At 39.1% G+C, this 12,604-nt stretch overlaps 4 protein-coding genes across 5 annotated transcripts in view; 3 read left to right on the plus strand and 1 right to left on the minus strand.

Annotated features, from left to right (window-relative positions):
• The window catches only part of LOC117752171 (complement factor I-like), a 25,570-nt gene extending 14,663 nt beyond the window's left edge, over window positions 1–10,907 (plus strand). The window contains exon 18 of the mRNA XM_034569363.1: window positions 10,888–10,907. The gene's annotated coding sequence lies outside the window, so the exon portion shown is untranslated. The remainder of the gene's footprint in view (window positions 1–10,887) is intronic.
• LOC117751906 (dickkopf-related protein 2-like) lies at window positions 931–3,356 on the plus strand. Its single transcript, XM_034568946.1, has 5 exons — window positions 931–1,107; window positions 1,348–1,508; window positions 1,968–2,124; window positions 2,268–2,402; window positions 2,524–3,356. The coding sequence occupies exons 2-5, from the start codon at window positions 1,356–1,358 to the stop codon at window positions 2,934–2,936; spliced, it is 858 nt and encodes a 285-aa protein (XP_034424837.1). The 5' UTR covers window positions 931–1,107; window positions 1,348–1,355; the 3' UTR covers window positions 2,937–3,356.
• LOC117751916 (GTPase IMAP family member GIMD1-like) lies at window positions 5,826–7,940 on the plus strand. Of its 2 annotated transcripts, XM_034568967.1 has the most exons (4): window positions 5,826–6,173; window positions 6,670–6,855; window positions 7,198–7,451; window positions 7,577–7,940. In XM_034568967.1, the coding sequence occupies exons 2-4, from the start codon at window positions 6,693–6,695 to the stop codon at window positions 7,850–7,852; spliced, it is 693 nt and encodes a 230-aa protein (XP_034424858.1). In that variant the 5' UTR covers window positions 5,826–6,173; window positions 6,670–6,692; the 3' UTR covers window positions 7,853–7,940. The 2 variants fall into 2 exon arrangements, with proteins under 2 accessions (XP_034424858.1, XP_034424857.1); XM_034568966.1 differs by lacking the exon at window positions 5,826–6,173 and having other exon boundaries at window positions 6,525–6,855.
• Window positions 8,042–11,771, minus strand: aimp1b (aminoacyl tRNA synthetase complex interacting multifunctional protein 1b). Its single transcript, XM_034568933.1, has 7 exons — window positions 11,633–11,771; window positions 9,980–10,074; window positions 9,635–9,748; window positions 8,960–9,124; window positions 8,680–8,879; window positions 8,415–8,586; window positions 8,042–8,322 (listed from the first exon to the last, which is right to left on the minus strand). Exons 1-7 carry the CDS (start codon window positions 11,659–11,661, stop codon window positions 8,156–8,158), a joined length of 942 nt encoding a protein of 313 aa, XP_034424824.1. The 5' UTR covers window positions 11,662–11,771; the 3' UTR covers window positions 8,042–8,155.
• Window positions 11,772–12,604: the final 833 nt, after the last annotated feature.

The following is a 12,604-nucleotide window of genomic DNA, read 5'->3' on the forward strand; positions in this document are numbered from 1 at the left end:
TATACACAAGTACACAACACCTGAAGAAACACAGCAGTCATCACCTGTTCTGTGGGGTAACTAAGTACACAACTACGGCACTTATACTTGTAATATTCATAATAATAATATAATGATACATTTTACTTGTATAGCGATTCGCTAGCAACTCAAAGACACTACATAGAATTTGAAAGAAAGACAATAATGATAAAAAACGTAAAATCTTCATACATTGCACAAATATTTGAGAATATTCGCATTAATATTTGTGGGTAAAATATTGTACAATAGCAGAAGAAAACAAGGTCTCAGCTCAACTCAGTCAGTTTACAAATACATTTCTTACATTTCTGTGTGTTTTACACAGTGATATTATAATTTTTCACATGTGAAATACTTTTACACTCTTTTTATTTGGTTTATATTGTATATATTACTATTTTTATTTATTTATATCCTTTATAGTTTCTTGTTTATTTGAAGTTTCCCTTTTTGCTGCCGTAACACAGCCAATTTATCTTATAACCTCAGGTAGTTTTATTTGTTTATATACTCAAAACACAAATGAAAAGTCTGTATTTTTTGTTTACGTGGTCAGATGTTTTCTCCATATTGTGATTTAAATGTTTTGAAATGTTTTTTCTAATTAAACATAAAGGTGATCAGTGATGAAGATGGAAAACCAACATCCACCTGCTCCCGTTGTCTGAAAATAAAGTTGTGACTGTGTTTGTTCTTATTGAACTTGACTCTGCAGATTTAAAAACAAGCAGTGAAACAAACCAAGTGGTTTTAAATGGAACAAACATGTTCTGGTGTTTTTACCTGTATCGATGACTGCAGGAGGGGGGGTGGTATCGATGTGGAGGGGGCGGGGCCTGTGGGCGGAATGGAAGCGGTCTATAAAGCGGATGAAGAGCCAGGAGCATCTCACCTGGACCTGGACCTTCAGCTGACTCCTTCACTTTTTACCTTTTCATTTGAAAGAAACGATCAAGCTTCCCCCTCGTTCCGTTTAACAGGCTTTGGAAACAGGGGAGAGAAAAACTGTGGATTTAATTCTTCATCATCAGGAACTGGATCTGGATTCGATTCTGACCTTTAACTTGTTCCAGAGAAAAACAGGTGAGATTTCTGCTCTTTTCTCTAAAGAATGTAAAATATTTTCAATTCACGTTAAATCATCTAGACTTGTTTAAAATTCTTTTAAAACATCAACTCAGAAGAAGAAGAGGACTTTCTCAGTCTGAGGTTTTATATATTATGAGCTGATAGACATTATAATATATCGATTCATTTATTGATGTGATTTTGTATCAGTTTGTAAAAATATTTCCAGAATAAAAGTTTCTGTCTCGTGTTTAGTTTCAGTCATGATGGTGGTGATGCTCGTGCTCGTGCTGTCGGCGTGTTCTCGAGGCGGGGATGCGCGTGTCCGGCTCAACTCCATCAGGACGGTGATCCTGAGGGAAGGGCACGCGCTGCCGGTGAACCGGAGCACGTGGGAACCGAGTCTGGACCTGACGGTGAGTGCATGGGACGTCATGTGACTCATGAATATATTTTATTTTTCAGACTTTTGTGTATTTTAGTGTTAAATATTTGATTTAAAAGTTCAGTTGTTTAAATGTCTCAACATCAACATGTGAAATTCAACAATCTTATATGTTTTTAATGTAACATTTCATCAGATTCATTTAAAAGTGAAGTTTAAATTCATGTAATGGAGTAGAAAGTACAATATTTCTGCAAAGTAGTGGTTTACAAGTATAAAATAAATTATAAGTCACTCAAAATCGTAAAGTTACCCCACAAGTCTCTGTTCCCTCAACCTTAGCTTTAACGTTATGATTCTTACAACGTTTCAAACTTTACCGACAGAATTGTTATTGTTAGTTGTTTTAAATGTATTTTTCTCTCTCTCTCTCTCTCTCTCTCTCTCTCTCTCTCTCTCTCTCTCTCTCTCTCTCTCTCTCTCTCTGCAGCTCTACCAGTGCATGAGCGACCTGGAGTGCAGCGAGGGCAGCTATTGCCACGCCCCCAGCAAAGGCCCAGCCCACTCACGCTGCCAGACCTGTCACAGGAGGAAGAAGCGCTGCCATAGGGATGGAATGTGTTGCCCTGGCAACCGCTGCAGTAACAGTAAGATTGGTCTTTATGTACAGTATGTTTCTGCCAGGAGAAGAATATAAATTAGATAATTAGTCATCATTAGAAGCCACTTCTTGTTTCCATATATCGATCATGTAGTTGTAGTTTAAAGTGTTTCATCTCTCCACCTTCAGATATCTGTGTTCCTGACGTCGATAGTTTTATGACTCAGACGATCCCCGACTCTGACGGAGATTTGAGTCTGCTGTCCAAAAAGAAAGGATGGAAAAAGAGAGGAAGAATGGACATGAAAGGGACGAGCGGTAAAGGTAAAACTTTGTCTAAATAGTTAAGAAATGTTTTTACCTTTTAGTCTACATAGTCTCTTTTGTTCATTTGAATCTGAAACTCTGCTGTGAAACTAAATATTGACAGTGTTTGTGTTTGCAGGTCAGGTCGGGGATCCTTGTCTGCGCTCGTCCGACTGTTCGGACAGTTTGTGCTGCGCCCGTCACTTCTGGACACGCATCTGCAAGCCGGTGTTGCGAGAGGGACAAGTTTGCACGAGACACCGACGAAAAGGGAACCACGGCCTGGAGCTGTTCCAGCGTTGCCCGTGTGCTGATGGGCTGAGCTGCCGAACGCTGCGAGAGCCCGGCGCCAAGCCTTCATCGCCATCGTCAGTATTGTCTTCCTCTTCATCGCTCCTGGCGGCGGCGGTGAAGTCCAAGTTTGCATCTGCTCCTTCCCGCCACTCGTCTCCACGCTCGTCCTTGTTGCCTTCGACCTCTTTGTCGTCAACAAAGTCGTCGTCGTTGTCAGCGGTGGCAAAAACGAGACTTCATGTCTGTCAGAAGGACTGAGGAGGGATGGACGGACTTAAAGAAGGATGGGATGATGGAGGAAGGGAAGAGCTGCGTCTCTTTGCCGGTGACAGAGTCCAGAGACAGAGTCAGGTGGTGTGAGAGGCGACCAATGAAAACCTTTTTACACCTGTGAAAACAACAACCCCCAAAACTGTCCCACGACCTCGATGCTAATTCGCTTCCTGTCAGTCTGCATTCACACTCAGCCGCATGTGAAACCCTTTGTGGTTCAGATCTGGTTTCCTCCTGATGTCTAGACGAACAGAAACCACTTTAAAGTCCGGTTTGACTCCATTTACACCAACAGGAAAACCTGAGTCTGTTGTGAGGCTTCCAGGATCCAAAGATCTCAATCATGTGCTTTTATTTTGAAAAACCACATTTCAGAACATAATGAAGTAAGAAAGTAAAGATATATTTTATTTTACAACAAAATAAAACAATTTAGATTCATTGTTTTCCACAGTTAATGTACTAACATTAACTTATCTGTGTAGCAGCTTTATTAAACTTCTTTTCACCATATTCTGTTTTGTTTTTTAAATAATAAGTTACAGATATATTATAAAAATACTCTATTTATCCGATGATATATCAAATACTACTTTGATATGTGTAGTAAAGTTTTTTAGCTTCAGTAACACTGTGGTGCTATTCGGCACGTAGCCACTAAAGAGCTGATAAATTCGTTAGAGCTGCTCACATTAGCCAAACTCAAGGGGACGGTTGACAAGGATTCATTTACATGAATGAAATGACTTTGTATTTTCTCCACTGAAACTCCCACTGAAACACCTGAACCACAAATACACATTCTAACGCCTCTGAAGTCTGAAACTATTTGCATCTGACTCTGGAAACGGTGAAGATCCAAGAGATGCTAATATGAGAGACGTCAATAGTCTGGACGTCAATAGAAACTCTTTGAATCCTTATTCACCTGCGAAGCGTTAAAACATTGAATCCTCGTTAAAGGCCTGAGGTTTGTCCTGTTTGATTTGCACTGTTTTTAATGTGAGAGTTATTTTTCTATAAGTTGTTATATTGCGGATTAATGTTAAATCTTCTGTGAATCAATGTGTTTGTGATTAAAATAATTTGTTGTTCCCAAAATGTCTGAATCTTTTTTCATTCTTTTATTTTACTCATTATAACTAAAAGATATAGTCAGAAGTAGAAATACCAGGGAAAAAAATAGCGATGTATTCTGGAGACTCACTGACTATAAGACACGTGTGTGTGTGTGTGTGTGTGTGTGTGTGTGTGTGTGTGTGTGTGTGTGTGTGTGTGTGTGTGTGTGTGTGTGTGTGTGTGTGTGTGTGTGTGTGTGTGTGTGTGTGTGTGTGTTTCCACTTTGTGGTTGATAGCTGTTGGGCATCACTGTCCTTAGTTTGGATTCGGTTGATATAAAGATAACATGAACAATGTATTTTTCCATGCTTACGTCATTCAGGAAACTGTGTTCCCCAACTTCCCTGTGAATGCGTGTTCATTATACACACACACACACACACACACACACACACACACACACACACACACACACACACACACACACACACACACACACACACACTTACCTAGTTATCGTAACTTCATCATCTGTGTGTCCTTCTTTCCTTGATGTCACAGTTTCACATGTTGTTTCTGACGATAACATCATCACAGCAGTTAGTTGATTGTTGTCGATTGTTCTGACGTCAGGAAACCAGAAATAACAAACGGACAGTGATGGAGATCATATATGTTGGAGGTATATATTGTTTGAATATTAAATTAAGAGGACACTAGTGATTTATAAGGACAATCCTATATTGGTGAGGGCATTTATTCATTATGAGGACATCTGTGCATTGTAGGGACATTAATGCTTTGTGAGGACATTTCCAGGCTGCGAGGACATTTTCTCAGTGTGAGACATTTATACATTTATACATTGCTAGAATATTAATGCCCTCTCAGAACATAGCTAAATCATAAGGATATTTAGGATTGCATTGAGAGGACAATCAGCACTACTTCAAATGAGTGTTTTTCTGCTCTTACATGATTTTGAGTTGAAACAGAGAATTGGGTTGAGTTCACATGTGTAGGAAGACAAACATGTGTTTGCGTGTGTGGTTTGTTGATAATGATAAAAGTAATAAAAACTGCTTCAGATGACTTTATCTCTGGTTTCAGACTCAGGCTGGATAAACTTTGAGCAGATGATGTTTCTCAGCCTGAGGCACAGACCGTTTAGACTCAAACTTTATTAGCACAGAGACATTGACAGAGCTGCAGCACATTCACGCTGAGGGTCGAACCACTGAGGTCATCCAGGAAACATGCACATGATTAATATAAGAAAAACAGTAAAAACATCACATGAGACAATTTCACAACTTCTCTGCAATATTTAACTCATCTTTATCTTTATTATACTGCAAATCTTCTATAAGGATTTGTAACAATAATACAAATACTGAGCTATTATGTCTTTGTGAGAACTAGTTATTAATTATTATTATTATAATCACAATTAATTCAGCATCTCCTAATTCTGAGATATTATCTCTTAATTCAGATATTATGCATATGATTATGAAATATTATTATGATTATTATGATTATTTTTATCATAAAATCTCACGATTATAATACATGGTCATACTTATGTAATAAATATAATGACAGTATTATATGTTTTTGACCGAATCAAAGCTTAATGAAATTATTATAATGTTCCTTTTATCAAATATCATAGTTATGAGAATCATTAATAATTACACCCATAAATAATTATTATTAATAATTATTATAATCAGTAATTGAGTTCACACATCACAAGTTTCATAGTTATGTGAGATACTCAATATTATAAGAATGTAATTGTATGAAAATCATATTAAAAATAACTTTTTTATATCAACATTATCTTAATATAAACATTTTAGATATATGAGATTCATATTTATCTTGGATTTAGATGATTCAGATTTTATTTGATTGGTAAAAACAAAAAGGCGACCATACAACACACTACACACCACATCCCTTTTAATGTGCGTCTTTAAATTCAAACAGCAGAGATGTTTGTCACTTTTACGACCCAATAAAACTGCAGAGCGGTGAACAGATGGGTTATTATTTAACCAGAAACCAACCCTACACACACACACACACACACAACCTCCCGTATCATTTAGTCCAGGAAATGTGTCTTTGCTTTGCTCCTCTGGTCCATTAAACCAGGTAAGACTCGTATTCTGTTCATTTAACTGTTTTTATATTTTATTAAAAGTTGACTCTTGAACTCTTTACAGCAGGTGAATCATTGCTGATATAATTTATTACAACGATCCAACTGTAAAATCACACTAGCTCAGTTTGTGTTTAACTCTGAAACTCCTGCCTGGAGGAAGTTATGATGTAATCTTTCATTTTGTGAAACAACAACAAAAGATCCAACATCTGAATAAAGGGACAATCTGTACTTAGTTTTAATGTTATTGAAGCAATAGTTTGATTTATTCTGAGAAATGTTGTTGAAAGAGTGTTTTGGAAATATCTAAGTAAATAGGAAATATTTACTCAGAATAGTTTTTACAAAGTATTTATTCCATCTGGAAAATTTCAGGAATACAACAAATCAAAGATAATGATATGAAACAGGTGGATTCAGGATTTGAAGTTGATAACTGTTAACGTTAAACTACAAAACTCAATTTGGATTTTTTTTTATTTTTAGAAATTGTTTCGTTGTATCTTTAGATGGATATCATCACGGATCGCAGTCGCCATGGAAACAGCCTTGTTACTATGCTCAGCAGGTGGAATCACCAACACGACAACGAGCGGAAAGTGCTGACATTGAATGTGCTGTTGCTTGGTGACAAGCAGAGTGGGAGGAGCTCTGTGGGGAACGCTCTGATTGGTCAGTTCTAGATTCTGTCGCCCCCTTTAAAATTGAACCAGTGATGTTCTTCGCTTATTAGCCTGTTCGCTATTAGCTTGCCAACTATAGTCGTTTTTATAACCACCTGTTAAATAATTATTCACTATATTATATTTTTAATCATCACACAATTGTTACAAATTTGTTAAATCCTTTTATATTTTCATTACGTTCAACTTTTTATTCATGTTTGTCTTTTCTTGAGCTTCCAAATTTTCAATGTTTATTAAAGTTTAGAAGTTTTAACAAACAGGAAAATGAATCAAAATGAATACATGTTTAAATTGTACGATTCTTTTCCTATACTCATATATTTTGCAGGTGGACATGAGTTTCAGACAGGCACTGGTGTTTCCATGACGACAGAGTTCCAGGTTCTCAGCAGAAATTTCCCGCGTTATTTCAGACGACAGGGGGCGGAGTCTGACCTCACGTTGAGAGTGATTGACACGTCACCTCTGCCGCCCCACCCGCAGAGTGTGCACGAGCTCTGTCCTGAGGGCGTGCACGTGCTTGTGGTCGTTGTGAGAGCTGACCAGTCACATGAAAACACACATTTGGAGAAACATGTGGAGGTACATGAACAACCACTCTATACATATTGTTCTGTATAAACTTAATGTGTTTTATATATCTGTGTGTGTGTGTGTGTGTGTGTGTGTGTGTGTGTGTGTGTGTGTGTGTGTGTGTGTGTGTTCAGCGTCTCTTCGGACCAGAGTGGCGTCTTCACGCCTTACTCGTTATCACACATGCTGATTACCTGGAGAAGGCGGGACTTCACCCCTCCGTCTACCTATCACAGACCTCTGATTGGCTGACAGCTCTGTCCAATGAGGCAGCGGGTGGAGTCTTGTTCTTGGACAACAGCTGCGATTGGCCCTTGATCAGAGGACAACCGCTGAGAGATGGAGTGCTCCGCCTCTCAGCCAGAAACCATCACAGAGCTGTGAAAGTCAGGACAGAGTTCACACTCTGAGGCTACGTCCATACTCTGTATTCTGATCCCTGTCCACCCGAACACGTCTGAAAACGCGTTTCACATGGACCACTCACGTGCACTGTAGTTATGAGGAGCACCTTTGTTCGAGGACTTCCAAGTTGAAATATGTCACCATGACTTATTCTCCACTGTCCTGAAAGTCTGATGAGACAATGAAACAGACGATTGTGGTTTCAAGTGTTTTTAATCAATCAACAATAGCGATGTAAAGTTTTCTTCTTTTGTTAGCGAACAGCATTAACCTATAGTGATTAATATCTGTTGGGGCCCTCATTGTGTCTATTTGATGGTGCAGTTGGTCAGGGAGGGGGCCCTGCACAGCCCCTTCCCCTTCACCTCGAACCCACAGCCTTTATAGTTGGCCACGCCCCTGTTGTCCACCCGCAGGTCGGGCTGAAGAAGCTCCCAAACCCTCTGTTTGGACTGCAGCTCTCTGTCCGAGTCACCTGAACACAGAGAACAACAGGGTCAGACCTCCTGAGGGTCAACATGTAGAGAGCTTCATCGTCTACAGAGACAACCTAGTAACCATGGTTACCGGGGTAGTTGAGGAAGGTGACTCTGTCACCAGGTACAGAGCCTGTGGGCGGGGCTAGTAGTTCTATGCAGTCGTCAGAGGTGGAGCAACAGAGGATGCGAGCCTGGGAGACCACGCCCCTCAGCTTACAGGCCTTCACGTTACATAGCAACACAGCGAGTCCGTCCTGGAGCTGTTGAGATGTTTTGAGAGTGGATAAAATCATTGTATTTAGATTTGTGTGATATTTTTAATGATAATAATTAAAGGATAAGTTGTGCATCACCTCCTCCAGTTGTGTTTTCTCTCCCAGTTTGCTGACGACCCTCCGGGGTGCGTTTTCTCCCAGGTCCACTTCCTGGATGGACATGGACTCGACCAATGGGTGACTGCGGACGCTCAGGATCCGCCCCACCCTCAGGTCGAGTCGTGACACGTCAACACGAGGCTCCACCCCCAGAGAGAGAGCATCACAGGTGGCAGGAGCTGTGTGAGAGAGGGAGAGAATCAATCTTTTCTTCTCTTTCATTTATTTACTCCCTTCTTCCTCTTCCTCTTCCTCTCACCTTTCCTCTCCCCTCTCCTCCTCCTCCCCTGTCTCGCTCTCTGCTCATGTGAGGAAGAGGAGGGAGGGACTGATGCTCCTGTGGGAGTGACCGCTTGATTGACAGGTGTTGGGGGGGCTGGGCCTTGATTTGGAGTAGGCGGGGCTGAGGAGAACAGAGTCTTGGCTGAGAGAGAGAGAGAGAGAGAGACAGAGAGAGAGAGAGAGAGAGAGAGAGAGAGAGAGAGACATTTACTCAAATGTATCTGTTTCATCTTCTGGATAAAATTCCAAAAGATTTTGACTTGATAAAGTTCTTATTAAATCTAAGAAAAGATTTGGTCTGTAAATAATCAGGTTCGGCTCCGAGAGAAAGAAAATCAACGACAGTCGTCTCACTGTGTGTCTGTGTTTGTACTCCTATCATTGTGAGGACATTTTGTACATTAAAGACATTTTGATGAAAGTTCAGACATTTCTTTGGAAGAGTTTGTGAGGACATTTTTGTAACCGCAAACATTTGGGAGAAATACTTTTTGAAATATGTGGAAAATAAGAGCATTGATGGAGACATTTTTGAAAAGTGAGGATATTGTTGAAAGTTATGACATTTCGTGAAACCGAGGTTATTCTGGAAATTGAATATCATGTTTAAAAAACGATTGCATTTTTCAAGATCTGTTTTTCGTAGCTTTACCGATGCGTCTCCGTTGTTTCTCCTGCAGCTGAACTCTTAGCTGTTCGATGTCTTTCTTCAGTTTGCCGTTTTCCACCAGCAGCTTCTTCTGCTCTCGGACTGACGCCTGCAGGACTGAAACACACACATCACCGTCCTCAGCACGTTGCCTCGTTTTCGTCACAGGTTTTCATTCAGTTACAAACAAACAAGCCTCAGATTAAAGAAATAAGCAGAGATATGTGGACCAGCTAATTAAAAACACAATGGTTCTTAGTTATTTTCTTACTCTCAGTGTTTCTGGTTTGTTTCTCTGGCCGTTGACTTGGTTTTGCATGAAAATGAGTTGGTGTATTTTGTTCTTACGTGCTTTCTCTCTGGTCAGCAGAGCTTGAGTTTTTAAATACTCCATGATCTGCTCACCATCCTCTGGATCCAGCTTCATGAGCGCCGCTGCCAAGCTGAGAGTCGGACAAACAGAGGTGAGAGTGAAACAGTGGGAAACATAGAGACACACGATGTTACACTGTGGCAAAAGGCTGCAGATAACTGAGGTGTCTAAGGTGGGAGATAAACCTGCTGGAAACTTCACATACATTTGCACATTTTTAACGTCAGGTTTTGAATCCAGAACTCTTGAGTATTTCTGTTTTGTTGTACGACCTGGATTCCTGACTGACTGCTGTAAACCCAACAGTAAAATTATTTCAGCTGTATGTTAGAAACATCTGAAACATCTCTCAGCGTCTGTTTTATTTCACAGTAACGAGACTAAAGCTGAGATATTTACACACGAACCACATGAAGAAGGACTGAAGATGTGACTGAAACTGAAATGAGACATTAAAGACTAGAAAGACGCTTCGATCGATGTTATCTGCGATGAAGGAAACTACACAGTAACAACATCTAAGGACTTCACACACATTTGCATAATGATAAACAGAAGTTACAGACGCACCCGGCAGCTACGTCTGGTTAACATTTACATTCACGTTCAACCAAATGCATGACACTCGTCTCTCTACAAAACACAGACTGTTTATAAACATGGACCACCAAATCAAGACAAATCATCTATATCGCCCCCTGGTGGCTGGCTGCAGTAAAGGTCATAAACCAATCCTCCTCCATGTCAGCAGATAGGACACGGATCAAAGACAAATGTGAACATATATATAAAAATAAAATGACCATGTTTATATGTTAATAACCAACACTTTTCTCCTGATCTTTATCTTAAATGTGATATTTGACCTTGTGTCCCCCCCCCCCCCCCCCCCCCACACACACACACACAAGCAGCAGCTGCTAAATCAACTGCTGAAATGTAAAGAGATACAACAGCTGCAGTCAGGCCTCCTGCTATAAATAACTCACGCACAAAAACACACAACCACACACACATTACATTTAACCTTACAACGTATCTTTACTCCGTGCCTCCATTATGTTTGTGTGTAAACAGTTTCAGGTCCCCACAACCTCAGTGATACCTGAACCACAGTCACACACATAAAATAGTGATGTTTATTATTGAAACTAAATTAAAAAAATACACATTTTGCCAGATCATACTTAAGAGTTTATAAAGAACCAAACTAAAGAAAAGATTGTATGATACAGACTCAGCTTTCTTTGTCTGAATAAAGTTAAGTGAACAAAAGTATCTATATATATTTTTGTTTTTCCATGAACATAATAAAACTAAGTTACTATACTCACATTAAAACAATCTGAAGCAATGTAATAAAAAATGAATAATTGCGGCACAAAGAGGAAAAATACCTGCAGCTGTGGAGGTTTAAATTAAATCACTGGAATGATGTCTGATGATGAATGACAGTGAAAATCACAAACATCTTAGACGACTCACATGCTCTGAACAGGATTCACTGTGGAATTTATCCTTTGCAGGAATCTGGATCCTCTTTTTATATTTATTTACATCAGTGAGAAATGGCTTAGTGATAAAATAAAGACAATAGAAGAACAAAAACAGAGATTTTCAAGTCGTACCTGGGGTTAAACATGTTGCTGGTGTCCATGTTGGAGGATGTTGTCGGTCGGACGGTCGCAGACAGAAAGCTCCGCGTCGTCAGCTGACACCAACTCTCCGTCAGCTGTCGGCTTCCATCTCCAGCTCGATGTCAAAGGTCAAACTGTGACATCCCAGAATAAGACTCTATAGTTTAGTTCTGAACAGAAACTAAATCACCAGAAAAAAACTCACAGATTTGTTTTTAGAAGAAGTCTTATATCCATCAAGTCTCTTTTATTTATATTGCACATTTAATACAATAGGAACTTATTATATAATATAATATATTTTAACTTGTTCATATTTATATTTCAGCTCTTCTTTACTTTAAATACATTAAGGTAAATATAATAAATAGATATTAAATAATATATATATATAAACAATTATGAATTTGTATTAGTCAAACAAGTAAATAAAATGGACAATATGAACACTTAACGTCCCTCGAACCTTCTACAGGAAACAACACTTTTGAATATGACACATGTTTAATGTTTTTAATAAGAAAGTAACTGGACATTTAAAGATGAACCTGGAAACTGGTTTTATTTTAAATTTCTTAAATTGTTCCTCCTGTGACGCAGAAACCACCTCGGAGTAGGAAGAGAGAGAATGTGTTTTAATATTCATTATACTGAATAACTCAGTGACACACAGTTTATATATACTGTACATCCCAGAGGTATTCAGTAGATAATCAGCGCCCTCTGGTGGAACAAAACGTTGCAGTCACAGCCTCCAACCAAACTTTAAACTTTCACTTTTGTTTAACTGTAAAGACGATGTCAGAAACATTCCACATCAGAAAAGACAGGAAACTCAGATCTGCTTCATGGCCTCTGTGGTTCCCTCTTCTGGTGGACATTGTTAATTTACACGTTTAGTTATGCTTAATCTATATATAGTATCACTTAAAGAAATTACTATTTAATAGTGTAATTTTATTA

Source organism: Hippoglossus hippoglossus, chromosome 18 (genome assembly GCF_009819705.1).
Source record: "Hippoglossus hippoglossus isolate fHipHip1 chromosome 18, fHipHip1.pri, whole genome shotgun sequence".
In the NCBI taxonomy this organism is placed as follows: Eukaryota; Metazoa; Chordata; class Actinopteri; order Pleuronectiformes; family Pleuronectidae; genus Hippoglossus; species Hippoglossus hippoglossus.

What these genes read in the sequence shown, in the direction of transcription:
- aimp1b (XM_034568933.1), bottom strand. Translation starts at nt 11,661, where the DNA reads ATGGACACCAGCAACATGTTTAACCCCAG. An exon ending in AGAAAACACAACTGGAGGAG is followed by an intron (nt 8,587 to 8,679) that starts GTGATGCACAAC and finishes ACATCTCAACAG; the next exon opens with CTCCAGGACGGACTCGCTGT. An exon ending in CACCTTCCTCAACTACCCCG is followed by an intron (nt 8,323 to 8,414) that starts GTAACCATGGTT and finishes CTCTGTGTTCAG; the next exon opens with GTGACTCGGACAGAGAGCTG.
- LOC117751906 (XM_034568946.1), top strand. Translation starts at nt 1,356, where the DNA reads ATGATGGTGGTGATGCTCGTGCTCGTGCTGTCGGCGTGTTCTCGAGGC. An exon ending in TGGCAACCGCTGCAGTAACA is followed by an intron (nt 2,125 to 2,267) that starts GTAAGATTGGTC and finishes CTCCACCTTCAG; the next exon opens with ATATCTGTGTTCCTGACGTC. An exon ending in GAAAGGGACGAGCGGTAAAG is followed by an intron (nt 2,403 to 2,523) that starts GTAAAACTTTGT and finishes TTGTGTTTGCAG; the next exon opens with GTCAGGTCGGGGATCCTTGT.
- LOC117751916 (XM_034568967.1), top strand. Translation starts at nt 6,693, where the DNA reads ATGGATATCATCACGGATCGCAGTCGCCATGGAAACAGCCTTGTTACT. An exon ending in TGTGGGGAACGCTCTGATTG is followed by an intron (nt 6,856 to 7,197) that starts GTCAGTTCTAGA and finishes TATATTTTGCAG; the next exon opens with GTGGACATGAGTTTCAGACA. An exon ending in ATTTGGAGAAACATGTGGAG is followed by an intron (nt 7,452 to 7,576) that starts GTACATGAACAA and finishes GTGTGTGTTCAG; the next exon opens with CGTCTCTTCGGACCAGAGTG.